The sequence below is a fragment of the Gymnoscopelus microlampas genome (assembly GCF_963454915.1).
Source record: "Gymnoscopelus microlampas genome assembly, chromosome: 5".
NCBI classification, from domain to species: Eukaryota; Metazoa; Chordata; class Actinopteri; order Myctophiformes; family Myctophidae; genus Gymnoscopelus; species Gymnoscopelus microlampas.
Genome location: NC_139942.1, coordinates 34,471,813 through 34,490,895, shown reverse-complemented (window position 1 = coordinate 34,490,895; position 19,083 = coordinate 34,471,813). Strand labels below are relative to the sequence as shown.

The 19,083-nt window shown below is 41.6% G+C and overlaps 1 protein-coding gene across 2 annotated transcripts in view; it reads right to left on the bottom strand.

The window, feature by feature from the left end:
• Window positions 1-18,200, bottom strand: part of sntg1 (syntrophin, gamma 1) — a 22,154-nt gene extending 3,954 nt beyond the window's left edge. Inside the window, exons 1-15 of one of the 2 annotated variants that reach the window (XM_084057067.1) lie at window positions 18,107-18,200; window positions 14,723-14,857; window positions 12,875-12,931; window positions 12,606-12,663; window positions 11,592-11,635; window positions 11,084-11,125; window positions 10,650-10,773; window positions 9,893-9,975; window positions 9,147-9,277; window positions 8,472-8,601; window positions 6,045-6,083; window positions 4,520-4,636; window positions 3,659-3,730; window positions 2,221-2,373; window positions 1,989-2,081 (exon numbers count right to left, since the gene is read on the bottom strand). In XM_084057067.1, coding sequence (XP_083913193.1) covers window positions 1,989-2,081; window positions 2,221-2,373; window positions 3,659-3,730; window positions 4,520-4,636; window positions 6,045-6,083; window positions 8,472-8,601; window positions 9,147-9,277; window positions 9,893-9,975; window positions 10,650-10,773; window positions 11,084-11,125; window positions 11,592-11,635; window positions 12,606-12,663; window positions 12,875-12,931; window positions 14,723-14,857; window positions 18,107-18,133 — 1,305 coding nt within the window. In that variant the 5' untranslated portion in view covers window positions 18,134-18,200. The remainder of the gene's footprint in view (window positions 1-1,988; window positions 2,082-2,220; window positions 2,374-3,658; window positions 3,731-4,519; window positions 4,637-6,044; window positions 6,084-8,471; window positions 8,602-9,146; window positions 9,278-9,892; window positions 9,976-10,649; window positions 10,774-11,083; window positions 11,126-11,591; window positions 11,636-12,605; window positions 12,664-12,874; window positions 12,932-14,722; window positions 14,858-18,106) is intronic. The other variant, XM_084057068.1, reaches the window with a different exon arrangement.
• Window positions 18,201-19,083: the final 883 nt, after the last annotated feature.

Genomic DNA, 19,083 nt, shown 5'->3' with positions numbered 1-19,083 from the left:
TTGCTATATAGAGCTATCCAGCACCAGATTTAATCAAAAGAAGATTTGTTCTTGAACTCTGTGTTCAAAAACAGCCTTAAGCTTTGGCTAAAGTCAGCACAAAGTGACCATCAAAGATTGCCGTCTTGTTGTTTTTGCGACGGGAAAGTGGCCTAGTTGCGACAGGCCGGCAAGGGGCCTAGAGCCATTAACGGTTACTGTCAATATACTGCAAGTGGCCGTTTCTATTCAGTCAACGATAAGGTTGAGATGTGCGGACAAAGTAAAGGATGTAGATTGGCGATTGGTTGTAAAGGATGTTGATACGCAAACATCCAACCAATGTCCGGAAAAAGAAGGGAAAAAAGATCCAAGTTGTGGTTTATATAACATGTTTGAGCATTCCCTGGCCGGTCTACAGCGGAAGGGAAGCTTGTGTTATATATTATTACGTGTAATAATCAATCAAGCAATCAATACACAGTATCACACATTTCCTGCATTTATTCCGGTCTTACTCATGATCCCAGTCTAATCCACAATAGAAAAACAAAACAAAAATGTTTGCTTGTTTTTGTTTCCCCCCCAGTCAGGGAGGGTGGTGTTCTTTAGGGTCGCAGCTCGGATAGCGCTCGTTTTGTTTTTCTAGGCGTTTATACATAAAATACCCCCCTTAAATTTGCAATGTTCTTCAAAAATAGCCAAAACAGCAGATTGACATGATTAAGCAGTGGCAACATGACGTAATGTCTTTCTTGTTTAAAGGGATTGTAGGCAACATTAAGCCTAAATTTGAAACATATTTATATATATATATTTTGCATTTTTTCCCCTCTATCAGCCACTATGTAATGATGCTGGGGTGTTTTCCTGCATTGAAACACAGTCCTCTCTCTGAAATCCGTATTTTCCCTAATGTTTATGTTTGTCCGGGTCGTAAATTAACGCACGCATGTGCGCGTCCGTGCACGTCCGTGGGAACTTTTTACTTTCGGTTTTAAAACGCTTTCAAACTTCTTTTTTGAGGCACAGAATTTACTTTTAAAAAATCGTTTGGATAGAATTTAGTTGTTTAACTTCATATATGTGGTCAATTTATCATGAAAGAGCCTATTTAAAAATACAAATTCAGAGAACCGGCAGGGGCGGGCAGTTCCGCAAATTCTATCCGAATAAAGCAACCTATATTCGGCATGGCCTGTTTTGAAGCCCCCTTAACTCTATGGAAGTCACCCCCTGGTGGTCGGGGAAAGGAACTGCTGGAGTTTTTTTCTTTGTTTATCTCTGAACTGTCTACAATCCCTTTAAATAGTATTTGTCATACTGATTATTTTGTCTCACACTTTTATGTATTGTGCTGTTTTATGTAATGTATTTGCTGTTCTGTGGTTGTTTTTGTCTACCTGCCAAGGGACAATAAAGGGTAATTAACTCTGGTGCAATTAATTTTAATTGTGCACTGCCCTATATAATAATAAACAATAATAAAACAAACAAGCTAAAGCTACTGTAGGCTGCCTGTCAATTGTCTTATAGAATTCAAATTGACATCTAACATGTTTTTTACGTGCCAATCGAAACTATTAAGTAATCCCACCATATGTAATGTTTGGTGATTGGTCTCGACATATGGATTGCGTTTTTTTTACTCTTTGTCTGTATACAATGAATACATTGGCAGCATTGTGAGTCTTTGTGGGGGAAAAAACGTATATTGCAGGACTTGGGCCCAAATCCGAGAAAACAATAGACAGCGGCTGTGTCCTGTTAATTCACATAATGGGTGGCAGTGTTTTGCATGGCTCTCAGACTTGGGTAAAGGCCAAAATGAACTGCAGACACAAGTGAGAGTTTGGAAGCCAGAGGGGACCAGCCGTCAAAACAAATGCACTCAGACTACAAAACGCGCACAGTGCAGAATAAGTTAGCAACACCAAAAAGAGATGCTGAGACATCAGGACTACTTTTACCAGAGCCCCCCCCCCCCCCCCCCCCGGTTCATTACTCACCTTTGAGGCAGCATCAAAGCAAACAAATCCCATGCTGAAGTCGATGGTGAGTCCCATAAGGTGGCTCTCCATAATACAGGCGTAGGTTTTACACTGTAGAGCAGAACAATACATTATAGCTACCAGAGTCACCCACAGAAAAGATCCCATTTCACTCCACTAAGCATATTACAGGACTGACTGTACTGAAACAACAGGTCTGGTCGTTTCACTTCGTAGTTTACATACTGACCTGTATCCTCTCTACCTCCAGGAATGTGGCCATCTGAAAAGCCTTCTCCCAGATCAGCAGCTCACAATCCAGCTCCACGCTGAAGAATAGGTCCTCCCCAGTCTCCGTCTGGACACTGAAGCAATGCTTCCTCTTGTCCAGAAGGTCATTGTCCTGAGATAACACCGTAATGCTGCCATGACGATCATGTACAGACAGGCACAGTGACTCGGTGATAACAAAAAGTGGCAGTGACATATGATGTGTTGCTGCACTCAGTGACCAAAGAAGCTGCTCTGCTTGCTCTGGTTTGAAAAGCATGGAACCAAAGACTGCAAGTTATCCTCAACACGCTCTGTTCATTTGTTTAACCACATGAACCTTAGTGTCCCTATTCTGGGGGCAAACATTCTGCGAAAATAGTGTTGTGAGCTTGTACAGTAGGTTGGCTATTTTTGGTAAAGGGATTTGATGTAGCAGGAAATACTGTAATAATGGACCTAGTATAGATCCCTGGGGGACCCTCGCTGGTCAAATAAGTATAGGGTTTAAAGGTAGCACAGAAAATGCTGCACCAAACAATGTTTTGCTATAGCTCCCACAGCAGCAACACAGAACAAGTACTAAAAAAAGTGCTCCTCGGAGCACAGGTCTCCGCCAGGTCAGGTAGGTTATTGTGGGACAGAAATGTTCTGAATCATTATAGAGGTGAGTGGAATGTGTAGAAGTTGAGGGGTTAATATTGATTAAGTTATTGCACAGACACACGGACGCTGCGTTCATGATTTGAGGCATTTTGTTCAAAGCAAACCATTATGCAAACTTTAGATGCATACAGTATCTTAGCCAATCAGGATGGAATATGAAAAATCTAACAGATCCGTCTTGAGCACATGACTATAGAGATGCTGTGTACCGATTTGCGTGATGTTTGGAGAAAATCTGTAGGAGCAATATCAAAAAATGTGTTTTGCAAAAATTGGCTTCCTGGTGGCGCTATAACAGGCCGATCTGAAAGAGTTGGGGTAGAGGTTCTGCTCTGGCATCCAGGGAGTGTGTGTGCACAGTTTGGCGTTGATCGGGTCAGCTTTGCCGGAGATTAGCTGTTCACAGACAGACGGACAGACACACACAGACAAGAAGGACGGACAGACGGACGGACAGACGAACAGACGGACGTACAGGGGGCAAAACATAGTCTCGGCCACACCTTCGGCCTGACGGAGACAATAACGTAAAAGGCAAGCCCTAAGCGACTGGGATGGTACTAGGCTAGTGCATTTGCACCATAACGTTAAACCTCACTGTGGTTGGACTGTAAGAGAATGCATTAAAATATCTTCTAATGAGCTAATTCAATTGCAGGTTCATTCTTTCACCTCAAAAGTTCATCCAGACACTGAGATTTCTGCCTGTAAATATTAAAGTTATGCCTCAAGCATAAAAATATCTGCCTTACCTTCAAGACCTTGGACATGATCTCATACACAGTGTAACTCTTCTCTGCTCTGGTCCAATCCCATGTCGTCACCTGAAACATGTCATATTTAATTGGATTTGATTTAATATATTCAATGAATATTTTACTGAATAGCTATGCTGTGGCTTTTAAAGAAATGAACAGATGAGAGCTGCCCCCGGAACTAATACTTGAGCCATTGTATTTCTTTCTCCAGGTTGCTCATTTAAAAACAGCCTATTTTAAAATGAGTTACAGCTCAGTGCTTGGTTTAACGTGGTCTTAACTGCTATCATTTATATTCACACTATGTTCATTTACATTCAACTATTTATTCTGACAGACATGAAAATGTATAGCACATGCATCTAGACAAAGCTAAATATTTCCCGTTTCTCCTCTTTTATTCTCCAGCACATTCAAGTGGTGCTTGCAGCTTTATTCATTAATCAATCATGCATGTATATAAAGATAAACATTTCCCTATTCTCTTCTTTTAGCCTCCAGCCCATTCAAAGGGTGCTTGCAACTTTACTTATTAATCAATTATTTCCCATCTCTTAACTCACTAAAATCAATAGCTTATCTATCTTGTCACAATCACTTACATGGCTCACAAAATGTAAACACAGAGTTGATGATCATCATCAATCAAGACCAAGATCAATGCGGCACAATTGCTTTTGTTTGAGTCACATCCATTTTCCAGCAGGAAAACGTTTTGTCCATCAACAACATGGCACGGCTGCTGCTACCGTGGAAGCCATTGGACGAGCTCAATTCAAACACAAGACCTTTATTTTATTACAAACAGAACCGAGATACCTCCTCCACCTCCACCACCCACACACAAAAACTTACAGGAGGTGCTGAGAACTTGAAGAGCGCAGAACCCCTCAAGGCGAGGAACTTTGGTGAGTACATTCGATCCTGAACAGAGTCCTGTTCCTTCTCGTCTGCCCAGCCCATGTAGATGATCTATCAGAAGATTCACCCATTAAAACCGGGAACGCATCTGTGTAACCACTTAAACCATTATTTTATACTTTGGCTATGGCGGTGCCGCACTATGAGCTTGTATATCTGCTATTTTTGAAAAATGCGTGAAAATCCGTGAAAATCTTTGAATATATATATTTTTTAAGCAAACATCTTTACAAATCTTTGCTTCTGGGGGTCACTGGAAAAAATATTTTGAGATGGGGGTCCGTGGCGCAAATACATATAATTTTGGAGTTTCTTGACATGGAAAAGTTTGGGAACCACTGATATAACGACATACGTTTTTCAGACAACTGTTTTAGAAGACATTTGTAGAAGCCTTAACGGGTTAAAGGAGAGACATTGATAGAAACATACAGAGAGAGAGGTGCACGTGTAGGGTACAATGTAGGGAGGAAGTTGTATGATATACGATACAGACAACGAGAGGGAGTTATGACACTGTTATAGAGGTTGTAAAAGGATTGTAAGGCTTCAAGGCTGTACTGCCACATTCAGTGCGATTGCAGAACCAGTAGAATGTTTGGCAGTATTGCCATGTGGAGATTTTGATGAATGCCAACTCCATTGAGTGAAAGATTCAGGACGAGCATTCTCTTGTAATGGAATTTAACCCATTCAATCAGGGAACACATCTGTGTCATTTTAGATTTCAGCTATAACCATTATTTTATACTTCGCCTATTGAAAAATAGCAGATATACAAGCTCATAGCGCGGCACCGAGTGCCGTGCTATGAGCTTGTAGATCTAAAATGTCTTTTTAATCGTGTAAATTTGTGCAAATCTTTGAATATACATATTTCTTAAGCGAACATTTGTGACTCAAATCTTTGCTTCTGGTGAAACAAAACATTTTGAGATGGGGGGTCGCCGGTTGGCGGCCAAATACCTATCACTTTGGGAGTCCTTGACATGAAAAAGTTTGTCATTTGACATGAAAAAGACATTTGTAGATGCGTTCCCGGAGTGAATGGGTTAATTGCAGAGATAAAAAGTCATGTGATTTTGTACTTTGTCAAATGGGAAGCAGCGACTGTTGAATTAATTATGAAAACACAAAATTCCCAATCTGTGTGCAGGCACTTGAGCTGCTTATTTTCACAGTCGATGGAATGGACTTTCATGATGCAAACATTCTGCCTCTTTTGCAACAGTTGCAAAGATTTGACCCCGTTCTTTCTTTGACCAACATGGTTAGAGTGACTGTCTGTTTCATTCAGAGGAAATATTCCAGTGATGACTATCAAAGTTTTCTTTAAAGACAGCAATAGGTAGCATACAAAACGTATCTATCAAAATGCCCAATAAAAAGCACAGTACACACGGCATCAAGTTTCACAGATCTGGTACTAGAACAAGGCAGATTGAGTTGATTGACTTACCTGCTGATTCACCGGGAAATTTCTGTTAATCTTCTTCACCTGTTAGAACAAAAAAAAATTATATAGTAAACATTTCTATCTTCTACCTACCTTCTAAGTATCAGAGAGCAATTACTGGAGCAATCTAGAGCAGGGGATCCCAAACCTTTCCATGCCAAGGACCCCCAAATAGCCATAGCCTCTGGCAGTGGCCCCGCTATTGCAAAATGGCAAAAAAACGAAACAATATACTACTACCTACAGAACTGCATATATGTGTGTGTGTGTGTGTGTGTGTGTGTGTGTGTGTGTGTGTGTGTGTGTGCGCGCGCGCGCACACACACGCACATGTTTAAACTTTAATTTTGTATGATTCTTTCAAAAAATAAAATACAATTTCCTGTCCTGTCCAATTGCTCCCTGGCGCCCCCTGCCGGTCCCCACTTTAAAACGTGATCTAGAGCAGTGTTTCCCAACCTTTTTGGTGCCAAGGCACACCTGGCATAGCCAAAAGATCCCAGGGCACACCTAGATATACGGTGTGTGTGTATATATATATATATATGCATGTGTATATATGGCATTTGTCCCATTAGAACACACATTCAGGCCAAACATTTCCTCCAAGGACAAACAAACAGTGACACAAATATTTGTGTTCCTCCACAGCATCAGAGGAACACTGTTATGGCTACTTTAATTCAATGTATGCAAATTGGAAAAATAGTGATAGATTCATAGAGTAATTTCCACAAGGACCTGAGGCTCTTCCTAAATGCTGGTTTTAAATGCAGGGAACCACTGAGAGAGCAGTGAGGCTTTAAATTAAAACATTCGGTTCAGATCCCAGGTATCAGCCATTCCTAATTCACACCACGCTATCAATAAAACTCTCACTCTCAAGGAACAGAACGCTGAATTAGACCATCAAAACTGGCTCTTGTCCTCCAATGGAGGCAAGAACAACTGGCAAGTCCTCATTTTGAAATGTCATTTGAGGGTGAGCCCAGGGAGAAAACAAGATGTTGTTGTTTTTTTTGCTAGCTGGAAAAGAAATAGCCTGCACTACAGTCGAGACGTGAGCTGGATGGAGATCATCTCTGCATGTGTGCCGGTGGGTTTGTCTTCCTTCAACTGCAGGTTATTGTGACCAGTTGTGGTCTGCCAGTGTTACTGTAGCACTGTTCTGCATGTCAAAATCATATAACATTTCACCCATTAAAAATATATCTACAGTAGTAGTAGTATCTACAGTACATTCACCCATAGCGTCACTATTCTGACGCAAACATTCTGTAAAAATAGCAGATCCACAAGCTCATAACGCATCGCAATGTGACACGTTGTTGTGAGTTAGTAGATCGGCTATTTTTGGCAAAGAGATTTGGTGTAGGGGTAAAAGAAAGGGAGCGGACCTAGCACAGAGCCTGGCCCCTGGGTGACTCTGGTCAACTAAGTATATAGTAGTTAAGAAATCTGTATGTCCGTAACATCAGCTTATTTTGATGGCTCACAATTTTTAATAAAGGCTGAGGCCAGAAATGCCCTTTCAATCATTCAATCCATTCTGACAATGAGTAATCTGTGTTGTGCTCAGTATGACCCTCACTTAATGCACTCCAAATTAGCCAGGGCTCCATTATCCCCCGGAGACTCGCATACAGCTCTCTCATATACAGCCAGCCCAAACACCACATCATAATTACCACCCTCTGAGGTTTTTAATTGTTGGACATTTATGTTGAGTAGCATGCCAACACAGGTGGCTGGAGCTTTTGTGTTTCCCCCGGGAATGTCTAAAAGGAACCAGCAAGCATCGGCTTTCTTAACTCTATTAATGTACCTATCAATGGCAGAAATGTCACACTGACATACAGGACAATACACCTAAATGGATATTTTGAAAGGTATTCAAATGCTACTGGCTTGAAAACCAGATATGGCTACTAAACACTCTGCATGTGGCCTTGTCTGTTGAGCTTTACCTACTTTATCTGGCAACATGAAAGCACTACGTTTTCCAAACTCTTGTGAAGCTCAGAAATATGTTCACAAAGAGAAATGGAATAAAGAATTGCTATCTCATGAGTTATTTTAATGTGCGTTCCACCCCTTGGCATCATTATTATATAATACATTGTAATGAATTATAGATAATACATGCGCATGATTTTACCTTCAGGGAGTAAATGTACAGTGCCAAGTTCTAACACTGTTATTGTGACCCCAGGCCGTTAGAGGAGAGTATGCACTTATCTCTAAGTGTGAAGACATTAGTATACGTCTACTTATCATGTGACATTTGTAATAGTATTGTTTATTGTTTATTCAAATTGTCACCAACATTGAAGCCCAAAACGCCTAAGCACTTTGACTACTTCGTCAACTACATATATCAATAGAGATAACATATTTGCTAGAATCTTTCTGATGTTGTCCAATACTTACATTGTGCTTAGTGAGGTTGGATATGTTGCTGGCTATTGCTTGAAGCCATTCTAAGCAGTCTTCAGCTGTGTGGCATTGAATGACACCACTGCAAACCCCATCAACAGCTATCACTTGAAAAGCATTTTTCCTGAACACATTGGGGCAAATAAATGGAGACAGAAAATGTGATTAAAGGCTCATTTATACTTTGTTGCACGACCGCATCACTCAACAAAAATATAGATTTTCTTTTGAGAATCAGTTATAATCAAGTCACACGGTCATGAAACAAAGTATAAATTAGGCTCAAGGATAGCTTTTAAGAGACCACTTCATCCAACTTCAATAAAACTAAATTATTTATTTTTTGGTCTGATAGCAATAGCAAGTCTTTATATTATCCAAAACTGTAATGCAATTTATTTAGATTACTTGATCAAGACATACTGTACTGCAGAAGTCTTTTGAACAACATCCAAACATATTGGCACAGGCAGCATTACTGTCTACTGCTGGCTCCGTTTGAATAGTCATCTCGACACTGCTGCCATGACGAGTCTCAGCAGGGGACAACTACTGTAACTCAGCTTGCCGGTGCAGAGCCTACAAACCGTCACCAGAAGTGACAAGGTCGGAAACTGGCTGCCTGAGCCACTTCTCTGACAAAACATGAGGTCCCCTGCGCGCACTCACCTGCACACATCAGAGCCCGGCACGTGCTGTGACAGGCGCGAGTGGAGCAAAGGAATGAGCCGCAGGTCCACCCATCTCTTCTCCCAGCGCAGCCCTGGGGAAGTGGGCCAGGAGGAGCAGGAGAGGGTGTCCTGGAGACGACACACAACACAAGGCAGAGAGGAGCTTATCGTTTTCCCACCTCATGCTCATTTCTCACTCTCGCCTCATTTCATGCAGCGGAAATGTCAACAGTCGGCGCCCGCGCTGCCGCAGCTGCTCAGGTGGGGAGAGCGGAGGAAGTTGATTCACTTCACCTCTAAGATAAAGATGGAGTGTGTTGATTCTCAGCAAAATAGAAACAGTTGCATGGAAACAGCTTGTTGGCCTTTGGCACGCTGCCGCATAGCGATAGAGGGATAGTTATGGAACGTAGTCGTAGACTAGTGATTCTCAACCTTTCAAGGACACCAAGTTTGACAGGTATTAGGCCACAGACGCCCATTTTTATCTCTGGTACCCCAATCTACACTGTAATATCCAGTGTTCATTTAACTCTGAGAGTGTGCAAATGGAACCAGGGTCCATTTGGTTCCATTTGCACACTCTCAGAGTTACAGACCCGTAAATGGCCCATTTGGTTCCAAACTATCAATCATTTAGCTGGGGACCCCCTCAAGGACCCCTATGGAGGGGTCCCTGCATTGGACCACGCATTGAGAACCACTGTCGTAGACTTTGTGATGGAGTAAGGGGCCAGTACCTACCGTGTTGTTGGGATGGTAGTTCAAATGGAGGCCACTGTCGCACAGAGGAGAGGACGTCCCGCTACTCTGGTCACTGGGTACACCTGAAGGGACGAGCAAGAAAGCCACATCCCCCGATGTGTGTTCATATGTCACAGCAGCAGTTTCTGTAAAGAGCTAGCATTTCAAGGGTATCCTTCAAAGTGAATTATACTCATCAGCTACTATGCGGCGTTATCACACGCTGCGCAAATATTAGGGATATCACACACACTGTGCACATATTAGGGATACAGTACCCTAATATTTGCTTACTTTACAGATAAGGCAACAGTTATAGTGACTTGGCATATGCCTGGGTATGATAGGTATTTGTGAACCACATCTCAGTGTGTGTTTTGTCTGTAATGAAGGGCTCATGCCTCCACGTTTAGTAGTTCATTGTTTGCACAAAGGCAACATCTATACAATGTGCAGTGTGTAATTCTTTTTGTTGAGTGTCTCTGTCAAATTAAATGTTTCTTCAGGTGGAAGTGCATGCTTGTCTCAGTTTCTTTGTCATTAGGCAATTAATGTCTTTATTTAGTTCTTGTCGCAATTAGTTGGGGTGGAAGTGCGTGCCTGTCTTTGTTTCGTGGATATTAGCCAATTAATGTTTATTTAGTTATTGAAAAAGGTCAGATTCACCGATTTCTTTTTACATGCAGGTTACACTGCAGTGTTAATTAGTTGCATGGGACACCGTTGTGGGATGAAGTATAAAAGAGGCTTTTCTTACTTAGTATGTGAGTATTCTTACATGTGCAATCTTCACAGAGGGGTAGTTTAAGAAAAGCTGGAGTCTTCTTTAGAAAGGAGACAGTGAGTGTCACTTCTTCACCAGCATTTCTCAAAACCTGGACCTGAAATGTACACAATACATAAATGTCTATTTGTGGCTAAATATTAAGGCTTACTGCTAGCCCCTTGGTATGATGTATGACATAAGGCATTGTGTAACAGTTGTTCTGTAAAGAAAGGAAAGCTTAGATAAGGGCTTTACATCACCCTGAAATTATAGTGCTTACACATTTTGAAGCTGTTCAATTCAAAATGGATAAAAATGGTTTTCCACGTCTAAAAGATAATGATCACAATGTGAAACAAGATAAAAATGTGCTGTGAGAGTTGCTGCAGCGTAGGTGAAATATGAGATATCAGTTGACAACGTACCACTTCCTCATGGCGATAGCTTCTTACATTTATTCCATTTATCTGGAAACCAAAGCAAAATTTTGGGGTTAAAATAACAACATCAATATATTTTGGTCACGGTGTGTTCTTATCTGCAAAATATTGACTAACAAACCAACCACAATATTGTTATTGTTATACTTTCTTCTTAAATCCCTTGTTATGCAATACCAATACAGTTGTCTTGCCTTGCCTATCTGGACTAACAACTGTAAACACAGGGTGACATTCACAGCTGCCATTAATACTGTATTGCTATCCTGTCAACGTTATCTTTGCAGACTGCATCACAGCCCGCCTTTTTTTTCACCCCTGCAAACCTATGCAACAACACTGACATTTACACCTATAGAAGAACTGCTGAGTGTTTCAGCAGTGGTGCTGACATATGGTGTATGAAATATTAAAGATGTGCATCACTTTGCAGAGTGGGCTGAGATGTATAAACAAGCATTTAAATGACATATGGTGTGTCTGCTTTCTCTACCTGGAGGATGGCGTCTCCAATGAAAAGCAACCCAGAGAGTTCAGCTGGAAGAAAATGGAGAAAATCACTTCAGTAAAGGAGCCTCCATGGAAAAACATGAGGCATACTAATGGCTTGTGCAGAGATTAGAGCCAGACAGATATATCGATTTGGCCGATATATCGGCCATTACTGTCTCCGCCAGGCCAGATGGCAGAGGGACGGACGGACAGAGGCCGGAGACTATGTTCTCACTCCTGTATGTCCGTGTGTCTGTGCGTCCATCTGTCTGCGAATAGCTAATCTCTATTCTCATTCATTGGACTGATTGGCAAAGATTAGCAACAAAGGAAGAACCTCGGCCCCAAATCTTTCAAATCAGCCTCCTGGTGGCACTATAAGAGGCCGCTTCACGTTTTGGCCTATAACTCTTGAACCATAGGGCATACAATACAAATTTTGATTTGTGACGAACCCATGACCCACCCCTCCCCCCATAGGTGTGTCTCATTGCGACACATTGTGAGCTTGTAGATCAGCTATTGTTGAATTTTCTATTTTTTAAAAACAGTAATCACATTTCTGTTTTCAAATTGATTAGAATTGATTTTGCACTTTCTTTTTTTTCTTTTTCTTTTTTTATCCCACGATTTTGTAACCCTTTTTCTCCCGGTGCCAATTTTCTAAGTGACCCTGGGCGCTACACTCCCCCCACCAGCCTAGGGAGCCCAGGGCCGAGCTCATGCCTCCTTCAATGCATGAGAGCCAACTGACTTGTCACCTGACACGGGGGAATTTCCCCGGTAGGACGTAGCGCGTGGAAGGAACACGTTATTCCAACCAGTTCCCTTCCCCTCCATCAGGCGCCCCGGCTGTCATGGGGAGGAGGTATAGCGACCAGGATTACTACATGTTTTTGTGAGGGTATTAACTACCCTAGGAGACACCGGGAGAACATGCAAGATTTTGCACTTCTAAAGAAAATATTGGTCAAAACATCGATAATCGGTCGGGCTCTAGCACATAATAATTTACCTTTTTGCTCTTTCGATATTTTTGAGATCACAACAGGGATTTTGTGTTCCGCTCCACCCTAAGAGACAAATTAAACAGAGTTATTATAGAGGAACAAAGAACCATTGTGACAAGATAAGGGGGAGCAACTCCATTTTACACAAAAAAAACTACCCTCACTATTTAATACATTTAGACAAAAAAAGAAAAAAAGGTCAATAATGTTAGGTGACAGTAAATTAAAAGAAAAAGCTGTGGAGAGTGGACTAGATCAATAAGATCTAAATTACCTTAATACTCAGCCCGAAACCTCCAATTGTCTGCCTTCTGATCGTTACAGTCCTCTCCTGTTAAAAGATTTGGGTAGAAGAGCACAGTAATGATTTCAGGGGATGCTGAGCCTATTTGAGATACTCTGGCAGAAGATAATAAACAGGAGAAGAACCTTTTGTGTGATACGCTAAAGAAGTGGTTCTCAAACGTTTAAAAAAATATATATATATTTCAAGGGCCCCATAACTCTCAGAGAATACAAATTGAATTTGGCTCCATTTGTACACTCTCACCATTTACCCCCTTAAGGAACCCTGAGGGTCCCTAGACAACCCTTTGAGAACCACCGTGCCATAGTGTTACTGTATGTGATATCAGTTGAAAGGTTCCAAAAAAGCCATAATTTTAGTAAACTATCATCACTGAAATGCCATCATGTCTATACTAAACATTTCTGGACAGCCTATGATTTATTGCTTGTACTAGAGGAACCAGAAGATATTTTGACTGCTTGTATTGTATAAATCAAATGTGAAAACTTTTGTAATTGTCCACATTTTCTCAGGAGTACTGTGCGTATCACAACAAATCGATTTGAATCACCCCCTCTAACGTAACAACAAGAATACTCTACCCTATTCTTTTCATCTGATGGTCTCACCGATCACTGGAATTTCAAAGATACTGAGTGCAGGTGTGCTCCTCTTCTCATAGAAAATCCATCTAAATACCTCTAATCTGTGTGTGTGTGTGTGTGTGTGTGTGTGTGTGTGTGTGTGTGTGTGTGTGTGTGTGTGTGTGTGTGTCTGTCTGTCTGTCTGTCTGTCTGTCTGTCTGTCTGTCTGTCTGTCTGTCTGCTGGTGAACTCGCAAACCACTGGATCGATCAGCGCCAAATTTCCTGCACACGCTGCCAGTAGGCCAGGGAAGTCAATCCCTGAATATTTTTCAATATTCAATATTGACTAAATAGGATTTAACGCATCGCAACACACTGTGAGCTTGTAAATAGACAGTGCTGTATGATAAAACAAAAGAAAAGGTTGAAATATGGAGATACAAGGCTTCTGCCCGACAGCAACGACATACCAACACCCGTCTTGGTATAGTGCCCCCCCCCCCCCCCCCCCAGCATACTCATGAAACTGAGTGCCTCGGGAGCAGAGACATGTGCTGAAGCCTGATTTATACTTTGTTGCATGACCGGTGTCGTGCACTGAAAATAGCAGATCTACAAGCTCACAGCGCTTCCCGCTGCGGCGTGTTGTGAGCTTGTTTTCGGTGCGCGACACCCATGCGCCGAAGTATAATGGGGCTTTAAGCCTCCCACTGACTGGTCTCTGTTCTGGCAAGCCAATGTGGGACTCTCCATCAGAATTGACCAAGGTAACTGTCACTCAAACAAGGTGAACATTACATATTTACCAACCAAGGCAAAATGTGTCTGGCAATGGAAAAACAAAAAACAAGCATTTTCAGCCACATGAATCCTATCGTCCCTATTCTGGGCATGTCATAATAGGCGAACATTTGGTGAAACTAGGCAAACATTCACACTATTTTCAGCTATTTCCGGATACGGCAAGATTTGGTGTAGGGGAAGAAAGGAGGGAATGGTACAGACCCCTGGGAATGTGCCATTCTGCAAAGCATGCATCACAGTGAGAGTGTCACATACCGAATAATACGCCACATTTCAATAACTGCTATACTGTAGATTAACTTAATTTGTCATGCACATTATAGACACTCACCACACTGACAAGATGTTGATTTTGTTGTCTAAATCTGATTTTAGTGCGTGTGTCATGAGAAATGCAGATGATGTCAACATCTACTATGTATTAGACAGCTTGGGTTACTTACACAGGAATAAAAAGGCTCTCCCGACACACAGATGACATCTTGCTCTTGAATGGTCAGAATGTCTTTGGCCAAGTGAAGTCGAATATTGAATGGCTCCTCATTACCTTCTTGCAGCAAATAAATCCCAGTCTTTGTCTGAAAATAATCAAAAAGACAACATCATTCATCATTCCTTCGCAACTAAATTAAGCGGCCACGAAATGAAATGTCACAGAAAATGCTCCTCCCGAGCGGAAGGAACTTGAAGAATGTGACAGTGTAGCTTGCCTATCACCATGTCAGCTATTCCTCCTTGGCTTGTTATTGTCAGTAGCCATCAGGCTCCGACAACCAAGCTTGACCCCCGTGAGAGTTTAAGACCTGCACTGTCTGCTCTGTTCTTTTGGGATTACTGACTCCCGCTTTGACTCTGGCACTGTCTGTACTTTTGGATTACTGACTCTGGCGTTTCCAAATGGACTACTGGGATGTACATCACTACAGAACCTTGACAGATGCCTGTTAAGGATAACTGTAAAGAGACATATTCATTCATATATTCACTGTTGATAGACAGTGAATATATATACTTCTTTTAAAACGTTTTCAGTGAGAGACCTTTTCATATATTCATTGGCGATAGATCTATAGGGAGGGAGAGATAGAGACAGACAGCATGTTCGTCCTTCGCGTGCGAAGATGACCAATGACTTCACGATGTCTTGTGGGTGCGAAGATGGCTGACAGACCACACAAAACTACACACAATCCGCTGTAAGCCCTCCTTTGATAAACATCAACATACATTTATAAATGTGACAATTAACAGACCCAAACAAACCAACAAATTACTACAGTCTAAATGTCTGCGCATATTCACCTCAGTCCAAGCTGTCGTAACTCAGAGAGAACGATGGAGAAAGGTTGATTTGTATGAAGACAGAGACCAGTGTATGGCATGGTGCCAAGTTCTTACTTCCTCTCGTGAAGGACTCACCACGTGGGTGTGGGTCACATTGCAACCTAGGAGTATAAGTTAAATCTGTCCACTTTTCATGTTGATTCATAGTTACAGTACACCAGAATTTGTGACCTACCGAAGTCTGTAACTCCAGGGGTCCCTGTTTTCTTTATATTCTTTGTGATCTTTTCGTCCTCTGTGTCCTACCATTGAGTAACTTTATTTCATACACTACTGTATGAAGCACAAAACACGTAGAGGACTGGACCTATTATGCTTTAATTTGTATTACTTCCATCAACTGACTGGTGATCATCCGGTTGATCCATTGGTTGCATGCTATATTATTTTAATGTCAATTTGGACAGACATGGGGGCCGCTGTCATTTAAATTCCCAGACTGATTTGTGTTCCAAGTTCACCCCTGGCCTGTACAAATATAATTGACGCAAGGCATTAACAATCAGCATCCATTATCATAGCCCTTCGCCCCATTGTCCTGTGCCTTTTCATACACACACACACACACACACACACACACACACAACCCCAACACATTGTCATCATGCACCACACAGACACAATGATGGAGGGAGGAACATGTAGGAGAGTGTCTCCTGGCAGAGATTTGCACTACACTGAGAACACTTCAATTCTCTCTTTATATTGAGACTTCATATTGAAGGCATTGATCATATTTAGCAATATATGTATGTATGTAATGCTTTCAGAGCAAAACGCAGCACTGCATATGAAATGAAGTCAATACAAAAATAGTGTCAGATCACAAATACATCTGGGCAGATTTTATTAGCTATTCACAGACAGTCATCACGTTAACATTTATGCTATACGATTCAAATGAATAAAACTTATAAAACTGCACATTGAGGAAAACATGGTCAGGGACATGTTGCTTGGATGACTCAGTGCATCGTTTGCACAAAGCGTTCAGCATTCAGATGCATCCTCCATTCACTCTCATATCTATGATATACTCTTGTGATATTTTCTTAAACAGTAATGCATCTATCCCACGAGAGAAGGTGAATAAAATCTCAGAAATGAGCTGAATTCATCAATGAACACCTTACATATGAATTTCTCAGTGTTACGCAAGTAGGATGAGGAGATGAGCCATTTAAAACATTCTAATCCGCATAAATTTGCATTTTGCATAGCTATCTCTTCCCGGGCTAATTGGAATGCTTGTCTCGTCCTTGAGACTTAGAAAGGTCTAAATAAAAGAACCACCTTCACCTGACAAAATTGCTAATGGAAATGCACCAATGTCAGCATCATTGTCACCCTGCATGCATTAGTCACTGGTTAACAAGACATATAGTCCCATGGTTGCCTTCTCTAAGGGAAACATCTCAGTTGCAAATGAAACTTGAATCTAACTCACTTTACAAAGTCAATTGTCATTTAGCTACAATGAGGAACACGAGGGAAGTGAAGACCCCTTATTCAGGTTAAGAAATTAGTCTATGCCTGCAGCTTCCTTTGTGAGAAATGAAATGAGAGCAACAATTCACGGTGTGTGTACTTGTGTCTGTGTGTATATGTGCTAGGGAGAGGCAAGAACACGAGAGAGAGAGAGAGAGAGAGATAGATAGAGAGAGAGAGAGATAGAGAGAGAGAGAGATAGAGAGAGAGAGAGAGAATGCCCGAGAGTATGTCTGTATGTCCATATGTGATCTGTGTGTGATCTCTCTCTCTCTCTCTGTGTGTGTGTGTGTGTGTGTGTGTGTGTGTGTGTGTGTGTGTGTGTGTGTGTGTGTGTGTGTGTGTGTGTGTGTGTGTGTGTGTGTGTGTGTGTGTGTGTGTGTGTGTGTGTGTGTGTGTGTGTGTGTGTGTGTGTGTGTGTGTGTGTGTGTGTGTGTGTGTGTGTGTGTGTGTGTGTGTGTGTGTGTGTGTGTGTGTGTGTGACTGTGTGAGAGAGAGAGAGAGAGAGGGGGGGAGGGAGGGAGGGAGGGAGAGGGAGAGAGTCATTAGTGAAGAAAAATCAGGGCAGTAATGTCGTAACGTGTACATTGCTGGGTCAGACAATTTCTCAAGCGGCTGAGCATTGTTTGACCCGCTGCAGAGCATGTACTGTATGCAATTAGCCTTATCTCTGATCCCATTTTATGGTTTATCATGCTCTCCTTTCATAATCCCCCCACTATTATTATCTACATAATCATCTACAATCAGATACAATAATGTACATGACAATTTAAACTACAGACAGCACCAGATTTGCAACAAGGATATCTAACAAGATGCAGTCAGATACTGGAGCTTAATCAATGATGCTAAATGCTGACCAAAGGTTAACACACCTGACATTTGACAATGCAGTGGGGGAAAAAACGAAACTAAACACAGAGGCAATGACATAACTGACCCTATTAGTTTCAGTTACAATTCATTCATGATGAGGACCGTTCAGATCTTACCTCTTCATTTGAAGTCTTGAAATCCATGTGCCACCTGTGCAGTGAGGGAAGCTGTCCTAGAGGAAAAAGATGATGGGGTAAAGGATGAGTTATAATTGGTTTCACATCGCATTGTGCACTGAAAATAGCAGATCTACAAGCTCACAACGCGTTGCATCCCGGCGGTGTGTTGTGAGCTTGTAGATCTTGCTTGTAGATCTGCTAGGCTTTAAACTTCAGATGCAAACTAGAAAAAATGCTCCTCGGAGCACAGGTCTCCGCCAGGTCAGGTAGGCTATTGTGGCCTCCTGGTGGCGCTATAATAGGCCAATGTGAAAAGGGTGCCATTTCTTCTTAAGCCTTGCACGACAACCGGACTGCATTCATGATTTGAGGCATGTTAAAAACATTTGTTTTGCTAAATTAGACCTGCTGGTGGCGCTATAACAGGCCAATGTTAAAAGGGTGGTATTTGTTCCTCAACATAGTGTGAATGTGCGTGCAAAGTTTGACCGCAATCGGACGGTGCGTTCATGATTTGCGGAATTTTGTTAAAAACAAGCCAACAATGCAAACTTTAGATGTCAATCTTAGCCAATCAGGATAGAATATGAAAAATCAAACACATCCGTCTTGATCACATGACTATAGAGATCATGTGTACCGATTTGCGTGACATTTGGATAAAATTGGAAGGAGTAGTATAAAATAATGTGTTTTACATAAGTCGGCCTCCTGGTGGCGCTATAAAAGGCAGAAGTGAAAAATGCAGGGCAAAGGTTTTTCCTTGACCTTTAGGGAGTGTGCATACAAAGTTTTACACAGATCGGTGCAGTTATAGGTAAAAACACGAAATCAGCCTGTTATAGCGCCACCATGAGGCTGATTTGAAATTTTTCAAATGGTATTGGTGTTCATGATTTGAGGCATTTTGTTGAAAACGGAGCACTCGAAGACATTTTTAGCCAATCAGGATGGAATATGAAAAATCTGAAAGA